Source organism: Trichoderma breve, chromosome 1 (assembly GCF_028502605.1).
Source record: "Trichoderma breve strain T069 chromosome 1, whole genome shotgun sequence".
NCBI classification, from domain to species: domain Eukaryota; kingdom Fungi; phylum Ascomycota; class Sordariomycetes; order Hypocreales; family Hypocreaceae; genus Trichoderma; species Trichoderma breve.
In genome coordinates this window covers 622,508-641,800 of record NC_079232.1, presented here as the reverse complement: position 1 = coordinate 641,800, position 19,293 = coordinate 622,508, and the positions used below count along the sequence as shown (strand labels likewise).

General features: G+C 50.9%; 8 protein-coding genes across 8 annotated transcripts; 6 read left to right on the top strand and 2 right to left on the bottom strand.

The window, feature by feature from the left end:
- Window positions 1-1,470: 1,470 nt before the first annotated feature.
- On the top strand, window positions 1,471-1,891 carry T069G_00227 (fungal hydrophobin domain-containing protein; the record flags this gene model as incomplete). The annotated part of the gene is made up of 3 exons (XM_056167437.1): window positions 1,471-1,651; window positions 1,708-1,793; window positions 1,850-1,891. 3 exons carry the CDS (start codon window positions 1,471-1,473, stop codon window positions 1,889-1,891), a joined length of 309 nt encoding a protein of 102 aa, XP_056032753.1.
- Window positions 1,892-6,832: 4,941 nt separating this feature from the next.
- On the top strand, window positions 6,833-8,601 carry T069G_00226 (sugar transporter domain-containing protein; the record flags this gene model as incomplete). The annotated part of the gene is made up of 3 exons (XM_056167436.1): window positions 6,833-7,404; window positions 7,550-7,680; window positions 7,760-8,601. 3 exons carry the CDS (start codon window positions 6,833-6,835, stop codon window positions 8,599-8,601), a joined length of 1,545 nt encoding a protein of 514 aa, XP_056032752.1.
- A 982-nt stretch (window positions 8,602-9,583) lies between these two features.
- Window positions 9,584-10,324, top strand: T069G_00225 (uncharacterized protein; the record flags this gene model as incomplete). The annotated part of the gene is made up of 1 exon (XM_056167435.1): window positions 9,584-10,324. The coding sequence occupies one exon, from the start codon at window positions 9,584-9,586 to the stop codon at window positions 10,322-10,324; it is 741 nt and encodes a 246-aa protein (XP_056032751.1).
- Window positions 10,325-11,130: 806 nt separating this feature from the next.
- Window positions 11,131-11,991, bottom strand: T069G_00224 (yip1 domain-containing protein; the record flags this gene model as incomplete). Its single annotated transcript, XM_056167434.1, has 2 exons — window positions 11,131-11,240; window positions 11,322-11,991. 2 exons carry the CDS (start codon window positions 11,989-11,991, stop codon window positions 11,131-11,133), a joined length of 780 nt encoding a protein of 259 aa, XP_056032750.1.
- A 627-nt stretch (window positions 11,992-12,618) lies between these two features.
- On the top strand, window positions 12,619-13,751 carry T069G_00223 (gtr1/RagA G protein conserved region domain-containing protein; the record flags this gene model as incomplete). The annotated part of the gene is made up of 2 exons (XM_056167433.1): window positions 12,619-12,785; window positions 12,854-13,751. 2 exons carry the CDS (start codon window positions 12,619-12,621, stop codon window positions 13,749-13,751), a joined length of 1,065 nt encoding a protein of 354 aa, XP_056032749.1.
- Window positions 13,752-14,203: 452 nt separating this feature from the next.
- T069G_00222 (SEP domain-containing protein) lies at window positions 14,204-15,575 on the bottom strand (the record flags this gene model as incomplete). The annotated part of the gene is made up of 3 exons (XM_056167432.1): window positions 14,204-14,936; window positions 14,996-15,420; window positions 15,495-15,575. The coding sequence occupies 3 exons, from the start codon at window positions 15,573-15,575 to the stop codon at window positions 14,204-14,206; spliced, it is 1,239 nt and encodes a 412-aa protein (XP_056032748.1).
- A 455-nt stretch (window positions 15,576-16,030) lies between these two features.
- Window positions 16,031-16,551, top strand: T069G_00221 (outer membrane protein TOM13 domain-containing protein; the record flags this gene model as incomplete). The annotated part of the gene is made up of 2 exons (XM_056167431.1): window positions 16,031-16,297; window positions 16,441-16,551. The coding sequence occupies 2 exons, from the start codon at window positions 16,031-16,033 to the stop codon at window positions 16,549-16,551; spliced, it is 378 nt and encodes a 125-aa protein (XP_056032747.1).
- A 499-nt stretch (window positions 16,552-17,050) lies between these two features.
- On the top strand, window positions 17,051-18,685 carry T069G_00220 (60Kd inner membrane protein domain-containing protein; the record flags this gene model as incomplete). Its single annotated transcript, XM_056167430.1, has 3 exons — window positions 17,051-17,125; window positions 17,213-18,145; window positions 18,203-18,685. The coding sequence occupies 3 exons, from the start codon at window positions 17,051-17,053 to the stop codon at window positions 18,683-18,685; spliced, it is 1,491 nt and encodes a 496-aa protein (XP_056032746.1).
- Between the last annotated feature and the right edge of the window lie 608 nt (window positions 18,686-19,293).

Below are 19,293 nucleotides of genomic sequence, written 5' to 3'. Positions count from 1 at the left end.
AGAAGGAAGAAAGAAACATGCAGCTCTCACCGGACGCATGTGTGAGACCCCTTTTCAGGCGGTGATGGAGCAAATGGTCCTACTAGCTTTTCGTATGAAGAATGGCAATCTCGATGATGTACGAGTAGTGTAAGACGATTTATACTATACTAATACTCGTACTAGTTTGATACTCTCGTACGGAAACAGGTCTCCTTTGCCTTCAGATGCTCATTTGTGCGTCGTATTTGGGTTCGCTGACCCAAGTGTATGAGGACTATACTGTGAAGCAGCCACATGATCAATACTTCATGGAGGCTCTGCTTGTATTTATCCCTCCATTGTACTCCGTAATAACAATGACAAGCATTATGAATGGTAATCGGGGGTACTGCTGACTGCTGACGCTGCCTGCCGTCTGCTCCCTGCTGCCTGACACACACGCTCCCTTGTGCATAGTATGGGAGAGCGTGTAAAACTCAAAGGTATGCGGGATCCAAAAATACGGGCTGAATCCAAGACAAAGAGTCTCATACTTCGTCAGGATACTCAAGATCGACAATGGGTGAGGATCTAATAGCACCAGGTTCTTCGCCATTCCTCTACTCTGTGCTTCGCCATCATAGATCTTGCGCTTACCGCCGTCTCTGGCTTAGACTTAGACTTTGCAAGGTAAGAGATATGTGTGTTCAACTAAGTTCATTCCTTTGGTATTTATCGATTCGGAGCAATTCATTCGAGACAAATCAACAAAAACACTTGCAGCTTTCAACGTGTATGTCCTCCTTTTTTCGGACGATTCAGTCCTGCCGAATGTGAACTGACACCGCCATCCGATAGCAGGCCCGTCTTCCGGCCGTCTTCCCTTTAACTTTCTCACCAAGACATCGTTGTCATAATATCGTGTGTGGCTTCAAAACACATTGGGCACCCTCCAAGAGGGCGTATATCTCATCTCAAAATGCAAGGGGCGTCACAATGTCTTGCAGTTCCTCCGCATGCGCTTGCAACAGTCCCTCCGCTGGGCAACGGGAGTGGCGCCTATGTCTCAGATTTCAAGAGCAAGATTGGGCATCACGAGCATTTTTGTCTTTCAGGTCTTGGTGTTATGTCTTTCAGCTATCGGACTCAAGGAAAAGAGGCCGGGCCGCTCCGAGGTGCGATTTGCGCAACGCTCTGCCATAGGCTAGATTCCCTCCCGGTTGTCGTGGAATGACTGGTCGGTGACTGGCTGGGCGACGCAAGGGAGTCTCACAATAATATCCAAAGAGATGCAAGCAGGTCACGAGGAGGCCCGAAATGAACGACAATGAGCGTCTATCAATGACACGGCGAGTGGCTTGTGGGAAGAATCCAGAGGAGAAGTGAGCCGACCATCCGAAGCATAAATAGAGGCTGTTCGTCCTCCGTTGGATACAATCTGCTCTCCTCATCCCCATCAGCTCTTCTCCGACTCAAACAAACAAGCAATCGCAATAAACATTATTCAAGATGAAGTTCTCTGCCATCGCTCTCTTCGCCTCGCTGGCCATTGCCGCGCCCGCCACGGACGCCACTCAGGAGCACCAGTTCGATATCTACGATGGTCCTTGCTCGGCCGGCGTCACCAACAACATCCCCAAGTGCTGTGGCGCTGGTGTCCTCGATCTCCTCTACCTTGACTGCGAGACTCGTAAGTCATCACAGGCGTCATCTCATGTAAAGAGCATGTGCTAATAATGTCTTTAGCCCAGGAGGTCACTTCTCCCCTCAACCCCCTGGACGCTGTCTGCGCCCGCGTTGGTCTCTCAGCCAAGTGCTGCACCCTCGGCATTGTAAGTGCCCTCATACTTTACGTGTCTTCGATAAAAAGTTAACAACTAGTCTTCAGGCCGATCTCGGTGTTTTGTGCCAGGATGCCCTCCCCCAGTAAATTCTCGATTAGTCGGTTGCCAATGTGAATGTTCTGTCAATGACGACGTTGGGGTTGTTTTCGGAGCTTTGCAGAGTCATGAGGAATGGAGATGGTATACTTGGTGGAAGGAGTTTCCTCGATGGAGTCGGATTGTCTGGGGTTCCGCAGGTTACTATAGTATAGGTTGGTAGGGCATGTCTAGCCAATATATGAACGTCCAACCGATATACTCATTCCACCGACATTGTGTCCAAATGTCTTTGAACGCGTCGCAGATCTGTTGAATTCTCTAAATAAGCACTTCAGAAGTGCACCAAGTGAGTAGTATTTGTTTGGATTCAAGTAGTTGTATGTGATAGTGCCATCTCACCGATTGAAATCCGGCAAATCAATGAACAGCTTATTAGCGAGTTCTCTTGCTAAATTCTAGACATTAAATACTGTGATTTGCCTATCAAGTGATAGAATTGAACTCTAGGTATAACAGATGTACCAACAAGTCACGTCTCTAAGAATATCCCACCAAAATTAGGGGTCGCTGACTTGCGATTCTCTTTACAACCGACTCACTCATCCTTCACATCATTATAGTTTGGCAAATCTATGTACTCAATCCAGAATAAACTGCATCCCGGTTGGATGAGAAATCGTCGAATCTCCTCGTGTTGCGTTACCAATCGGCATCTCTAATGCCTACCCTAAACACACAGACTCATTTTTCAAACGCCATGAATATTTACAGCAACTCAAAAATGATCGTGGCATAAGTTTATCAGAAGGGAAACTAGAATATTGGGTTAAATTTTTAAGAATACTATCGCTATTTGGATGTGACACACATGCAGGTCTCGATCGAGGTCGAATTATTCATTCGGATCGAAGGACTACATCGACAACATTCATCCCAGGCATTATCTACCGCAAGCAGGTGCTGCCAATACGCCACCTAATTAGAGGAATATAATTTGAATCCCAAGCATGAGATGTCCCTTCTATCTGCCAAATCGTTGGAAACCATTCGCGGAGTGATGCTTTTTTAAATTGTCCACTAGATAAAGCAGCATTGAAGCAACATGATCTTATCCAATTGAGCATTTCGACTTCTTCTTCGAGTAACGAACCTTTGACAGCTTGTTTTGGTGATAAACTGAAGGTCCTGCGGCATTACTTAGATATGTGACAACGATGTCTCACAGAAATTGGAATGTGCCAACCGGCGTGAGAATATGAAACGAGTAAATCAGACATTGGTATTTCCGTTCTTTGCCCGTATGAGCTTCTTTATTTCATACGGAAGTCTGTCTCAACCTGGAATAAGAAGATGAAAGGGTTGCTTCAGCGACCCCAACGGGGCACTCCACTGGTGATTGCAACCACAGAGTCACAACCCTTACAACGTACTCCGTACTCTAGTTGCTTATCGTAAGAGTAAAGCGGGTTTCGTGGGAAATCCTAGTCGGAATGATACCCGAACACGTGTTGTGGTTGTAATTGTGAGACAATACCAGGCATAGCGATCCTCATCGCCGCGGGTTGTTTACGTGGTTCGTGGGGGACTCGATTCGATCTCTGCATTTCTTCCGTAAGATTGAGCCTTTCCCCTCGGAGCGTCGTATCCAATGATATGGGTGGCCTTTTTGATGCTACATCGAAGGAATAGCTATCTTGGCATATAATTATCATGGTCACGATGCTTATTGTCGTCCGAAGAATAGGAGAAGGGCAAACTTTTACTCCCTTGTGAACAAAGCACTGACCATACTTTCTATTGGACCATCAAGTATCAATGCATTCTAATTTCATGATGACATGTCAAGACCAACACCGTCTGTGCGGAGAAGTCTAGTGAATCCGCTATCCCAGCGTCTGAACTCCATTCAAGTCTTCGGCCCTTATCCATCCGGTCTCTCTCCTCATCCGATGGAGAAGGACTCTTGGCAGGACATCATTAAAGGAGGCCTCATTTGACAGTCCAACTCACCGACATGGAATCAAGATGATAGATGATCATCTAGAGAAAACAAATAGGACTTTTCGGGATATCACGGAGCATGTTCTGCGATATCCGGTCAAAATAGGGACAAGAGATGGGTTCGGAAGAATGAGATTTTGGAATCTCGCTAGTTCCATGGCCAAAGACTAGAAGGCGCCAAACTTCGAAAAGATGCCGGGGAAGAAATACTGGAGCCTAGAATCCCCCGCATTTGGGGTAAGAGAGAGATAGTCCATGGGGGTCAGAAGAAAGAAAATAGTGGCATTAGTTTGCCCGCCAAGGTCGGGATGAATCGCAATAAACACGAAAAGTTGGAGAACGGGAAAAGACTAACTGCCTTGCCACGACAGTCTCTTGTCAGGGGTTATTCTTTTGTGACAAATTATTGTGCTTCTTCTCCATCTTGGCCAAGCCTTTACGTGCGGAGAGACAATTCCAACCCCTTCCAACTTCAATAGGTCATGTGAAATGAAGGAGAATAGACGGACAACAGCACAATACCAATTCACTTCGTACTAGCTAACACAAACCCGTTGGTGGCAATGGGCAAAAAAAGGACAAAAAGATGGAGCGGCCACGCCACAAACTTAAGCTTGTAATCAAGGTTGTAAGTGGCGGGAGCCGGAGAGCCCGTTTCTCACTGCTGTTGGGCGGCTCTCGCAAGAAAATGGAGCTGGGCTCCGCTCCTCGAAAAACAGAAAAGAGAAAAAAAAGAGTCACGAGGGGAAGAAGCCGTCTGATTGGAGGAGATTTGGCAAGATGGCCGAGAAGCAAGGCAAAAGCAGGGATTGCCGACACCCTTGCATGAGACTGGAGGAGAGACAAAAACTGGCCTTTTCTTCCATCACACGGGAGGGATTCTACGCGTTTTTTTCTGTGGTGAGAGCGGGCGGAAGGAAGAGAGGTTGAAGAGGATTAGAGGCCTTGTGAGGAGCCTATGATGGGCTGTGGAAGCCATCTCGATCGTCGTCTTGCGTCTATGCTAGTTTGAACGAGTCGTAGCACGGGCACCGGTAAGCAGAGATGGTGTGTGAGGCGTGGAGAAGCGGCCAAGGCTAGGAGTGATGCAACGCCGGATTTTCTCCTGTAAGGAGTTTTGGCCGAGAGATGGAGAAGAAGAACCGGTTGGAGAGTACTCCGTAAACTATGTGCTTATAGAGTAAGGGCAAGACTTGGCCTTGGGGAAGTCGGACTACATAGACAGCAGAGGAGATAGATGGAGCGATAGAATCTGACTCAACCACTTAATTCATTGATTCATTGCCTCATCCACTCGCTTCTCGTCCGTCCCTGGCTCTGGGCGCTTACTCAAACCCGTTTGCAAGAGCCGGGCCAAGCCTCTTGGTACGCACTGGCACTCTCTTAGACCGCAAAAGGTCCCCATTCAAATATTCAAATCTGCCACACCATCTTGCTCTAGACTCAAAATCCCACAGGCAACGCCAGCGCTAGCAGGGATATGTCTTGGGGTTAGCCTGGGATTACTGGTTGATTCTGTTGGCTGCGTGGTGTAAGAGCGAAGCCGGCGGGCAAATCAGTCTGGGGTTGCATTCTTCTCCAGCATATAGCCTTTCACCATGGGAGCGCTTAAGCTTAATACTAAGGTAAACATCAATCTTAATATCGACACGTTCGGTGAGTGGCCAGAAGGGTTACAAGCGGGGACTGAGGGCTGGAGCCCTGCGGACTGTGATTGGATCAGGACATCCTGGTTTCTATCCATATCTCCTCGTGATGGTAGTTGTAATTGTTATGGAATCAAGCCTGGAGCCGGTAATCCTATCAGCATCGCCTAATTCTGCGTGTCCAACACCGTTACATGTACATGGCATGTGTCTTGCTGCTCAGACTTTCGTACTCGTGGCATCAGCCAAGCGAGCCGTCTCGCGTATCCGCGACATTTCTTTCAGGCGTTTGCAGATCGCTCAGCCCGCTGTACTCCCCCGGACTAAGCTATTTATTGCATCGTATTGTTGCTTCTGCTTCACGACAAGTCGCCACATCCTAGCACCCTCCTATCGCCATTCGGATTACACGAAACCATGTCCTTTCTCTCTCCACTCCCCCAAGTTCCCCATCGCATGATGACAACCTTTCCCCCGAGTCCAGTCCGTGCCAGGACCGGACTTTGAAGCCATGACTATCCCCAAGTTTCTCTCTCTATTGCTCTCTCTCTTTCTATACCCATGTAACCCCGAATATTCTCTCCATGGGGTCATCCCCGCATCTCCTCATCCCGATCCCTCCCAGCTGATGTATCTGGCCCATCTTTCCCCAGGTCTGTCTTTGCGGAAGATGACCGTGACACCGCTAGGACATGTCTAGGCGCAGCTTGTGCTTATTCCTTACTCCGTGATTCGGGACGCCCGCCTGGTCTTTGAAGAGAATAAGGCGGAAGCGGGGAGACAGCTAGCACATGGCGTAGCGTAGTATTGTCATGGTGTTCTATTCTGATTTGTACCTGTAGAACCAATATCGAAAACAGCAACTCGAAACACCGAGTGTGAAGCGCCATCAGCCTCATTCGTCTCGTCCAGAAGTAAACGTTAGTCCCAAGCCTCGTGTGTTGTTAGTCCCATCCACAGGATTCGGAGCAAGAAAAAACGAGGCGTACGAGTAAATACAGCCGGGATCCAGATCTGGGAGGGGACGATCTTTCAGCGTCGTGCGTCTGCGGTATTGTTCATGGCCCCATGTCGGCGTCGGAAAATGTCGTAAGACATGCATGACCCTTTCGTCTTTTCCCCAGCTGGGCCATTGCGTTCATCTGGTATATAAATAAGGTTATCGCACTGATCACATTCTCGCCCATGGCCAAAGCCTTCTGTTGGTTCTCGTGCCACGTACAAGTATAAGAGCCTGTACGACGCCAACAAGGCCCAGCGCCTCTCATCTTATACTCTCCCTATCCCCTCTCTTGACATACTACATACAAGTCACCTCATACGTGTAGTATCCCCGGGACCATGGCAGATAACAGCACTACGAGGCAGAATGAGCCTGCCGACGACTTGGCCAAGGGCGTCTTCGCCACGGCCAAGCAGTCGTGGAAGGACCTCTTCGTCTGGAAGCAGCGCGTCGTCGTCACCAACGGCTACGGCGAGACACGTTGCGAGTGGCAAGAGCCCGACCGCTTCAAGAACCCCATCAGCCTGTTCGCCCAGCTGTCGCTCAAGGACTGGATCTTCTTCATCGTCGGATGGCTCGCCTGGACGGCCGACGCCTTCGACTTCCACGCGCTCTCGATTCAGACAGTGAAGCTCTCCAAGTACTACAACACCTCCAAGACGAACATCACGACAGCCATCACGCTCACATTGCTGCTTCGCTCCGTCGGCGCCGCCATCTTCGGTCTAGCAGGTGATAAATGGGGACGCAAGTGGCCCATGGTCTTCAACATGCTGGTACTGGGAGCCCTTCAGATTGCCACCATCTACAGCAAGACGTTTCAGGAATTTCTAGCGGTGCGAAGCTTGTTCGGCCTGTTTATGGGCGGTGTTTACGGCAATGCCATTGCCATGGCTCTGGAGCAGTGCCCGTAAGTGTTATAGTTTCTCTTCGCTCGATTTCCTTTCTACTCTATCCCCTTTCTCTACTCTGGTATCTTCTTTTTATTTCTTTGAAAATCGAAGCCACCATCTTTACTTCTAGCTTCACGACACTAACATCTCTTGGCTCTCCAGATCCAACGCGCGTGGCTTGATGTCAGGCATCTTGCAGCAAGGCTACTCCATGGGCTATGTCTTGGCTGCGTGCGCCAACCTTGGCGTTGGGGGCGCCACCGATTCGTGGAAGACTGTCTTTTGGATTGGAGGTACGTTGACCTGAAAATATAATTTCAAGTAGCTCTCAGCGCAAAGTTTATCATGAATCCTGTCTAACGCTCATCACAGCTGGATTGTCCATTGGTGTCGGCCTGCTCCGCATTCCCTTCCCCGAGTCTCAGCAGTTCCTCGATGCCAAAAAGGCCGGCAAGAAGGCTTCTTCTCCCGGAGCATTTTGGCGCGAGACCCGAACGATGCTGGCCAAGGAGTGGAAGATGTGCGTCTACTGCATCATCCTCATGACGTGGTTCAACTATTATTCGCACACGTCGCAGGACTCGTACACCACCTTCATGCTCGAGCAGAAGATGCTGGACAACGCCGGTGCTTCTCGTGCCTCGATCCTGATGAAGGCCGGCGCCGTCGTCGGAGGCACCATCATCGGATACGTCAGCCAGTTCGTAGGCCGTCGTCGCACCATGATGTTCGCTGCTCTCATGTCCGCCATCCTGATCCCCGCCTGGATCCTCCCCGAAGGCGAGCGCGCTCTCAGTGCCACCGGCTTCTTCATGCAGTTCTTCGTCCAGGGTGCTTGGGGCGTGATTCCCATCCATCTCAACGAGCTGTCGCCCCCTGCTTTCCGTTCGTCCTTCCCTGGTGTCACCTATCAGCTCGGTAACATGATTTCCTCGCCCTCGGCCCAGATCGTCAACGCCATCTCGGAGAAGACCTTTGTGACTGTCGCCGGCGGTACGAAGGCTGAGGCCTACGGTCCTACCATGGGCATTGCCACGGCCATCATCGCTACTGGTATCTTTGTGACTGTCATGGTTGGACCCGAGCGACGTGGCCGCAACTTTGACGGTGTTGTTGCCGGTGTCGAGCAGAGCGACTCGGAGGGCAAGACCATCGATGAGCCTATGGACGAGGAGAAGGGCGAAAGCCGGGTATCACAATCAGAGAAGATTTAGATTTTTATTCCTTAATTTTTCAGGTTGTGATGTGTTGAGATCTTCTATCCATATTGTGCGAGGACGTGAGGAGATCAGTTAGTCGAGCCTTTTTGGCTGATGAGTTGAGCGTGCGATTTGCATATTGCGCAGCGAAATTCCTCAATGGTTGAGCTAGATACAATACAAACAAAATATATGATCAGTTTAGTAATTCTCAATTATTGCAGCTTTCCCGCTATTTCGAGTACGATTGTTGTGATGCTGTTGGAGTGTGCATTCCCTTTTGAAGCCTTGGACTAGTACTAAGGTACTGACCTCATCGTGTGTTGTGTATTTGTGTATCGTGTAAAAGCAGGGGGAAAAGCTAATTTCTGGGGTAACCTAGTTTTGCCCTTCTCAAAGTTTCTTAGTAATTCCAATTCCAGGAGAATTTGTTCCTGGGCGTATATGCGATAAGTGTCTGTCTCCGTCGTTGATCCCTGTCATGGTGACGTCGTTTATGAGCAAAGGGCCGTCACCTTTTTCAAAAGCCAATCAAGAACAACGAACATGAACTGAACCTACCACCACTTGATTATCCCCCACAACTGTAATAACGCGGCAGATCAAGTCATAATCTCCAAATGATCGACATGCGGCGTGCCACCCGTGACAACTCTCCTGGCGTTCTCGTCCGCCCCAGGTTCCATCATAACCGGTTAGCAGCGTCATGATCATCATGGTTCGCCACAACGGTTGAACGGCCGGTTCCAGAACGGTGCCATGTGTTCGAAATGGCAAAGACGGATTCCGCATTAGGCATTCGTTATCCAAGGTGTTTGCAAGTTTTGTGCATCATGTCGACATCATGGACGTGTGTCATGGCTTGCCACGAGATGCTGCAAACTGAATATAAATAATGCCATCGCAAATGGTCAAGCCTGTGATACTCTTTACTTCAAAATCACAACAAATTCAAAAACTACCATCTTATAATCAATCCCAACACATTACCACAACAATGCCTCTCTCCAACAAAAAGCAGAACGCCGCCGTGGCAGCAGAGCAGCAAAACCTCGCTGCCTCCGGCGCCGTAGGTGGAGCGCCCGGAGCCGCCGCAAACGCTAACCTCCCCGGCCCGGCTCCGTTCACTGCCGGTCCGCACCGGCACGACATCATGAACAAGCTCGATCCCACTGTCGACAGCGGCACCGGCGGCATGCAGGTCCTCACTTCAGGTGCTCACAGCAACACCGCCGCCGCCGGCTTCCCGGGCCAGCCTGCCGGACAGATGCCCGCTGGCGGCGGCGTCATGGGCAGCAACAACCCGTACGGCGCCCAGCACAACTCCCGCATGGCGAATGCGCTGGACCCTCGTGTCGATTTCGCCCAGGGCCAAGCCGGAGGTGCAAACTACTACACAAAGGGCACAAACGTCGTCCCTGGATCGGCCGCCCAGCCTCGCAATGTTCCCGAGGGTACTTATGGCCCTCACAGCTCGCGCATGGCCAATGCTGCGGATCCACGAGTCGACTCTGATGCAGACCGCCATCGAGCGAGAGGAGTCGGTGGTGGAGTTGGTGCTGGCGGAGTTGGAGCCGGAGCACAGACAAACGCTAGGCCCATCTACCCAGCTGGTGTAGCTGGACCAGCTCCCACGACAGCAGGACCTCATCGACATGACATTCTGAACAAACTGGATCCAGCCGTGGACAGTCGATCTGCCACCAATGTTGATGCCACAGGTCGCAGACTTGTCTAATCTGAGCCAATGATTGGGATAGTCTAACCTGTTACACTTAACGTTTGAAACGTTTTTTCCAGAATGTACGCGGCAAGGATTTAGGTTGGCCGGTTGCAAGAGATACCACAGGAATGAATGATTCAACGACCGGTTGGTTTGGCAAGAAAGGGGGTCTTTTTTCTTATTGTCTAGTATGATATCCGATTGTAAAATTACTTTAGTTATGAATGATGATCAATTCGACGATATTCAAAGATGAGCACAATACTACTGTGATATGGTGATACGTTAAAATGAGGCTTTACACAACTGCCATTTGGACGTGAATAGATTCGGTATTAATGTAAAGGGTATCCGGCACTATGTCTGCCAAATCTCGAGCCAACTTTGCTTCCACAAATAATACATCCCAAACCTTGCTTGCAGCGCCGCTAACGTACGTCTAGAGTTCTCTCTTTCTCGTGCAAACTTATCCCTGATTCTATCCAAGAAACCGCGGCATGCAAAACAGTAGCAGCCGGGTCAGCCCTCCTTATTATACAGTTGCTATCTTGTTGTAGCAGCTTGACCAACATAAAAGCGTTGCGTGATTTCGTCAGGAGGATATGTGACGTCTCTTTTCGTTCAACGGCTAGATCTTTGCTCAATCAAGTCGATTCCTTCGCTCTATCGAGGTATTAAAAGTGGCAAGGGCTATGAGCCGACATAATCCCCCATGCTTGTATCCCGGAGGAAGCCAGCCCTCGCCCTGTCTCATGCACCTGCCATGTACCGTTTCGACATGAGTCCTTTTATACCGTATCGTACCTTCTCGCTGGCTTTGCTCATTGCGCCTTGCCTCGGCTGTTGAAGATGGTGATGATGCCAAACCCTACATAGAACAGGGCTACTGGATAAGCCACAAGTCCTCGCATATCTCTCATTTTGCCGACAGCTACATACGTAGTTGCAAGTTAGCACATCTGCGCCCTTGCAAAGTTAAAATTTAATTGTATTAGCTTTGAACCGCACTCACCACAAAAGATGGCGCTTGATCTTGATGTCGACCAGCAAATGGCCAAAGTCGTAATAATGTATCCAGCTGTGGAATCAAGCGGCATGGCCACGCCAATCAACGACGTAAGAACGAGTGGCAAGAAGCAGTAACCCAACACACTGGCGTTTTGGGTGAATGTGAGCGTGCTAGGCGAAACATCGGCGCCGGGGTATCCTGGAGGTGTATCCGGCGTCATCAAGCTGAGAATCATGTACAGAGCTGTCGATCCCATGAGGGCAAGTCCATAGACGTATCCGAAGTGGACCTGACCACTGAACAGGAGAAAAGCGCCAAAGAGAACGACGAACAACAGGGGTCCAGCCAGGTCAGAGTCGTTCATGACATGCTCCAGCCGCTCAATAGGAGAAAACGGGTTGAGCACGGCCAGCGTCTTGGCCTGCATGTGTCCAAAGTCGACGCCCAGCTCCTCTCGTAATGAAGGCTCGTTGTCGTATCCCTCTGCGGAAAAGGCAGCCAGCCAGCCTGTCCTCAGGCCGCTCTGTTCGCGAAAGCCAGCGCCAGGTGGTACGCCATAGCTGGTCGGGGGAGCTTGTGAAGGCGTGGCCTGGTACGAGCCGTGGTAGAACTGGAGGTTCTCGGTCGCCGAGGGAGAAGCAGAAGCGCCGTACTGGTTGTAGTATTGCGACATTCTTGGAATTGGCGCTCGGGGGAATTGCGTAGGTTGGAGGTGATGGGAGTGACGCGATGATCTGAATTGGAGTTGACATGTGGTTTCAAAGTGCTGGCCATTGCCTTAAGTGGCGGATTACATAAGGCGCCGATAAGAGCTGATAATGCTACGGTTTAGCTTCTAGATCTGCCTAAAGGATTTAGAGGTGGCACTTGTTTGCTACCGCCGAGGTACTTGCGGCCATGGTATTACTGCATACATCACGGGCCTCATATAGAGCTGCACATGTATCATAACAGGGATGATTTTAAGGGGGATTGATGACAGCAAACAAAGAATCGGCCAGTATCTTGATAACTTCATTAAAAAGGACCCAGCCGGACCAAATGCCCAATCTTACAGATGTTACACCAGCAATTGCACGTGCCCACTTCCAGGTACACACAGGTACACCCGGCAACAACTTGGAAGGGTCTCCCCGCTGTGCTATCGGTCTATTGAGGGTACCTTGCATGTACCGCAGCCTTTAATTCGAAGCTCTCCCACTTCAACTTCTCTCACTATCACCACCTCTAATCTCAACTTATTCCTTTCCTCTTCTCCAACATAAACAGCAACATTCCGCAATCACATTCGCCCTCCACCATGGCTTCCTTTGGCGAACCCCCTCCGGACGCCGGCTCCGACCTCCGCAACGAAGTCAAGAAGCCCAAGAAGAAGAAGGTCCTCCTCATGGGCAAGTCCGGCTCCGGAAAGTCGAGCATGCGCAGCATCATCTTCAGCAACTACATAGCTCGCGACACCCGAAGACTGTGAGTCCATTCCCTCTGAGATATCTGAGAGCCCCAGAACCTTTTCATTGCTCACACGCAAACTACAGAGGCGCCACCATCGACATCGACCTCTCCCACGTCAAGTTCCTGGGCAATCTCACCCTCAACCTGTGGGACTGCGGCGGCCAGGAAGCTTTTATGGAGAACTACCTCTCCCAGCAGCGCGTCCACGTCTTCTCCAACGTCGGCGTCCTCATCTACGTCTTCGACATTGAGTCGCGCGATGTCGACCGCGACCTCGCAACCTACGTCTCCATCCTCTCCGCACTGCTGCAGTACTCGCCCGCGGCAAAGATATACATCCTCGTCCACAAGATGGACCTCGTCGTACCCAATGCTCGTGAAACCGTCTACGACGACCGCGTCAGGCTCGTCCGCCAAAAGACGGTCGAATATGTCAATTCCGTCGGTGTCGACATTAGCACCGTCGACCTGACGCCCTTTGCCACGTCCATCTGGGATCAAAGCTTGTACAAGGCATGGGCGTCCATTATCCACGACCTGGTCCCCAATCTCGCCGTCATCGAGCGCAACCTCGCTAACCTCGGCGTTGCCATCGAGGCCGAGGAGCTTCTTCTCTTCGAGCGCACGTCCTTCCTCGCCGTCTCGTCGTGGACCTCGCCCGAGGGCCTCCGCAACCCCACCGAGGACCGCCTCGAGCGCATGTCCAACATCATGAAGCACTTCAAGCAGAGCATCTCCCGCTTCACTGGTACACCTCGAAACGCCGAGCAGTTCATCCGCATGGAGCACAAGGCCGGCATGCGCTTCAGTCTCTTCATCCTCAAGTTCACCACCAACACCTACCTGATGGTGGTCCTGCCGCCGGGCGAGGCGCGCTTCAATGCTGCCATGCTTAACTGCCAGATTGCCATTGAGCACTTCAAATTCTTGGATACGCCTGCACCTGCGCCGGCGGCGGCCATACAAGCAGCGGCAGCGTAGAATGAGACCACTTTGGGAGCTCTAGGCGATTGTTCACGAACAGGGAACTATAATGAATTTACGAAACTGGTTACTGGAGGGCGTTTCGGGATAAGAATAAGAATACCTTGGCTATCTTCTGAGTCGTAGCAACGGTGTTTTGATGTTTGCCTTTTTATATGTATATACTTAGAACAGTCCATAGTGCAGGATTGCACAGAAAACCAAAGGATAGTTTTTTAATGACTGCTGAAGAAGTTGGACAAGATGCCACGGCCTGGGATGAACATGGCTATGCACGTCAAAACATGTGGAGACATCAGGCTGCATTGTGACTCCATGTCTTGTTTGGAATTGACCGATTCAACGGTCTCTACTCATCTATGAGCTTTTACTAAACTTGTTTAAAAGCCCGGAACGAAGAAAAAAGAAAAAACGAACCCCACCTCCCATCATTGCTCGAATCATCAAAGCTACGTCCACTTGACCACAGCAGTTCCGCCCTTTTTAAACTCGGGCATCTCACCCAGAACCAGAGCATGATCAGTATGCTCCTTGTTGGGGAACGTCGTCGACAGTACCCAAGGCCGGCTACGAGTCTCCACAGAAGCACCCTGAACAAAGCCGTAGACGTCTCCAACAGTGTGCGTGGTGTTAAAACGCGCAGGAAGTCTGGATCCATCAGGCATCTGGATTCTGATCATGAGTGTAGGTTGTGAGTTGTCAACACTTGGGGCGGGAGCAGAAGAGGATGAAGAAGCTGCGGCGGAAGAAGCGGGTGCAGATGTCGTGGATGTAGCACCAGGAACTGGGCTGCCAAGGCGATTGCCAGTGCCGGCAAACGGCTTGTACTTCTTTGGGGGCTGCTTATACGGAGTATCGTGCTGGTGAAGCTTGACGTCTACCGATTGGTCATGCTGCACGTTCATAAGATGCAGGGGAGCCCGGCCTGATCGGATAAGGGCGAGATCCGCCTCGTTTGAAGGATCGTCGAACCGACGAAGTTCGCCATCGTCGATGCTGAATCCGTCCTGCCAGATGTGAAGCACTCGCTCAACTGGGGGGCCAGAAGGCCGCTCATGGCCCTGGGGATCTGGGATGCTTCGGCTCTCCACGCCATCTCCACCAAGTGTCACGCCGGTACCCCGGAAATGAGATGGGCGAGAGGGACCAGCCTCCGGGTTGGCATCGGACTGTCTTGAGTTCCTGTACAGTTATCAGCGACCTGTCATGAAGACGACATCTGACTCAAGCCCATCACTCACGCTTTCGCCTTGGCAAGTATGTCATTGATAATCTTCCTCGAACCACCCTCCTGTCTCGGATCCTGGACAGCAAGCCCAGACTTCTCACCACCAGCGAACAAGTTGCCTCGTCCATCGTCTTCCTCTTCGTCGTCCTCTTCATCATCGTCGTCGTCGTCATGGTGGGCAGCAGAGCTGCTACCTATGGAGCCCAGCGTCGCAATGCCCTTCTTCTTTTGCTGATTCGTTTTTCGGGATGCCAAGCTAGAAAAGTCCTCTTGGGGCGCAGGGCGGCCATCCAAGGTTCGCGGTCCGCTGTACTGCTCTAGCGTTCCGTCCGCAGCCTGTTGCCGGCGTCGTTCGTCGTTTCTCTCATCCTCGTCGTGGAAGAAGGAGTTGCAGGCAGACAGCATGTCCCAGTCGTTTGATTCGAGATACTGAGTGGCCTGGACAAGTCAACCAACGTTTGTTAGCATATGTTTTGCATAAACATGTTGGATAATTTAATGTATTGACGAACCAATTCTACCGAAGCGCCGCTCATGGCAACAAAGTCCCGTACCATCTCATCGTGATCCTTGACTTCGTCGTCCCGCACCATGATGGCTGCTTGTGAGGGGTCGTGCACAACAAGAGTAAATGGTTATTTGACAAAGTGAGAGATGGAAGCTGTGCTAGATGATTGTTAAAAGAATGAAATGCCTGACAGAGCTGTCCTTTGTTATTCAAGGCGTATGTCTAGCTTAGTGAAGACCCGTTAGTTGAGAAAGTGCAGTGGTTTGCTGTTCTTACGATTACCAAAGCAAGGCAGCGGCTCTCTTTCGTCATGCAAGCTTGAGAGCTTCAATGCAGTAACTCGGCACTTGGCCCCACCGGAATAGTGATCCACCGACCCCGATGCCAGATTATGTAATACCCAGCCCGTGCCGAGCGACCATCGGCATTTACTTGGTACTTCAAGTGTGTGCATCATAGGACCAACTTGCGCGCTCTTACTTGTCCAGCGTCGAGGCGTCAACTCCACGGCATCACGAGGTTCCTGGACAAGCCGTCACCATGTCCACCGACGATCTGAGCACCCACCTGGCCGACTCAGGCATCACCATGCGGTCCGACAGCGAGCAGTACTCTCCCGGCGATGAGGTCTCATCACCTTCGTCATCAAACTCGCCGGTTATTCTCTACAAGCCCCCAACAGCATGGAGTCTGATACGGAGCGCTGCCATCAATCTGGTTCTGCCATTCATCAACGGAATGATGCTGGGTTTTGGAGAGCTGTTTGCTCATGAGGCAGCATTCCGGTTAGGATGGGGCGGTACAAAGGTCAGTTCTATGTTAACTGAGCTTTCCTCGCTATTCAACGGGGTTTCAAGACTACACAGCCTTCGTCCCCTTATTCGCCATATCCACATCAAAAGCATTGAAAGCGCAAGCTGCAGTTGAATGGCTAACGTGGTTATATACAGGTTTTCCCTCTTTCTCGAAGACGAGCCCACCCCATTGGCCCAGGCATCGAAGTCCGTGAACGACCAGAGCGACCCGGGCCTTCACTAAGTGATTACGCAAGCTTAGAGTAGAAGAGAAGAATGGAAGAATGGAATGAGGATGATAGGGGCATTGTATATGAATCAATCATGTCTAAATAAACAGATGCAGGCGCTTTTCCAGAAGATTGTGGCCCATCTGCTGCAGTTTCAGAGCTCCCCAACCATATAGGCAGCTAGTAGCGGCGGATAAGTGGCCGCGAATTGTACACCAGCAGATTGCACGAAGCTGTAGCCATTGCATTAAAATAAACCAATTCAACTTTTCTCATGGCATAGACGGCTGCTTTTTCTTCTAATTAACTCTTACTGCATATCCATCGCCCTGAAATCTCCGCCTTTATGCAGAGTACATCCATATAGCATCTCACACCTCGCAGTTGAAGTACCTAGCGCCGCTCATCTGCAGATCGCAAAGTGGCGTGGGGTAGGTCCGAGGTTCATCCGCTACATCGAAAAATTCCCCAGACGGGCGCAACAATTTGATATCCGCATTGCATTCATCCTTATATAACCTCGACAAACCGTCGCAATGCTTCCAAGCAGAGGGATTGCGCGCTCCCTCCCCTCACCGGGAGCCTGGACACAGACGCAGAGCCGATTGGTGGTGAGCAGGATCTTCAGCCCGTTTCTCCATATACATGTAGTTTTGCAAACGTGAGACTTTTTGCAGAACTGACCATCCCACCTCTAGAACCTCTCGAGTCGAAAGTTGGGCCATGGACGGCAATTTGGCACCTCGTTGCGAAAGGTCAATGGTGGACTGGCGACGGCATCGTCACCATTCCGAACTCGATATGCGGCTGCTGCTCCAATTGTCCTGGGAGGCGTCTCATCGTCAAGATCGCTCTCTCTGTGGGGTTGGGGTGGAAGCGGCAACAAGGACGCCTCTGCTGCCGAAGCCGCTGCCGCAACACCAGAGGCAGCAAGCGTTGCTGCTCCCGCACCGGCGGAACAAGCCTCTACGGTAGTCTCTGCCGCTCCGACCGACGCTGCGGCTGCTGCTGCATCTGCGACTGAGCCCGCTGCCGTCGCCGCCTCCGATGTCGACCTCTCCTCGATCTCGGCGCTTATCAACGGCCAGGACATTCTCAACATGCGCGAAGAGATTGGCTACTTGCACGCAATTGGCCTTGACTATGGTTGGGGATTCACTTCCATCATGCAATGGACGCTCGAGCATGTCCACGTTTGGTCAGGGCTGGGCTGGGGTGCCTCCATCATGGCCACGGCTGTCCTGTTGAGGGCCATCATGTTCTACCCCCAGATCCAGAGTCTCAAGTTCAACGCCGTCATGCAGAGGATGAGAAAGGACCCGCGGTCCAACGAGGCCATGAAGCTGGTCCAGCAAGGTTTCCAGGAGAGCGATATGGAGATGCGTCAGCGTGGTCAGGTTCTGAACAAGCTGCTGCGGACCGAGTACGGCGTCAGCAACTGGGGCATCATGTGGTCTCTTGCGCAGATCCCCTTTACGTTTGGTCTCTTCCGTATCGTGAGCGGCATGACACACATCCCCGTACCTTCGCTCGAGTCTGCCGGCTTCCTCTGGTTTTCCGATCTTGCCGCCACAGACCCCTACTTTATCCTCCCCGCCACCGGTACCGCTCTGATGATGGGTGCCCTCCTCGTAAGCTCCTTCGGCTGTCTCACATTCTAGTAGCCATGACTAACATACATACTCCAGATCAACGCCAAGCACACACCTAAGCAGCAGAGAAAGATGCTCAAGCCCATGATGTACATCTTCGGCACCGTTGGCTTCATCGGCACCACATTCCTCTCCGCCGCCGTCAACCTCATGACCGTCGCCCTCGGTGGCTCTACCCTCCTCACAGCCCTCATCCTCAACATCCCCTCCATCCGCCGCTCCCTCGGCCTCCCCAACGGCCCCGTCGACGAAGCCGTCGCCCCTCAAAAGACCATCCAGTACGAGGCTCCCCGTACCGAGACCCCCGGCATGGCTGGCCTCAGGGAACGCCTCACCAGCAGCCTCGACGACATGAAGAAGGGCGTCTCCGAGTCCGTGTCCAACTACACCGGCACGTACTCGGGCACAGAACAGGAGAAGGCGGAGAGGAAGCGCCGAGAATTGATCCGCCAGCTGGAAACCACACGGAAACAGCAAGAGCGCGAGCAATTCGAGTTGAAATACAAGGGCAAGAAATAAGAAAAAAAAATCAAGGGAACACAAAATCCGGATACATAGAAGATATATCACAGAGAGAGAACGGCAGCAGTAGAGATGCTACCTATCAACAGGGGGGAAGCCAAAGCAGAACGGAGCGTTTTAGGGAGCGTTTTCTTGTATAACACACCCCTTTCTTCTCTTTTCTTATCCATGTACTACTTAAAGCCTACCGCTAGTGTAAAGTAAATATTGTACGTAGATGTATACAACGAGAACAAAAAAAAAAGCGAGAGAGAGAAAAGGGATGGATGGGTGGAAACTCTGTACAACAGCAAAGTTGAGACATTGTACAATAAACAAAGGGGGGCGAAATCACTCTGTTCAAAGCAAATAGACACATTCAAAGAAAAGAAAAAAAAAGAGAAACACTCCTGACAATACGATCGATTCTCAAAAGCAAAACCTTGCTTGAAAGTATATGTAGAAAAAGAAAAGAAATCTCTCGAGCTCAAGCCCTATATAGTTTTACACTATTCTTTCTTTCTTTTCTTTCTGTCTTCCCATTTTTTGTTCTTTTGCCTCCAAATGTTTCCTACGTACACACACACCACAATAACATTCCATACCAAGCTTTTTCTTTTTTGTCT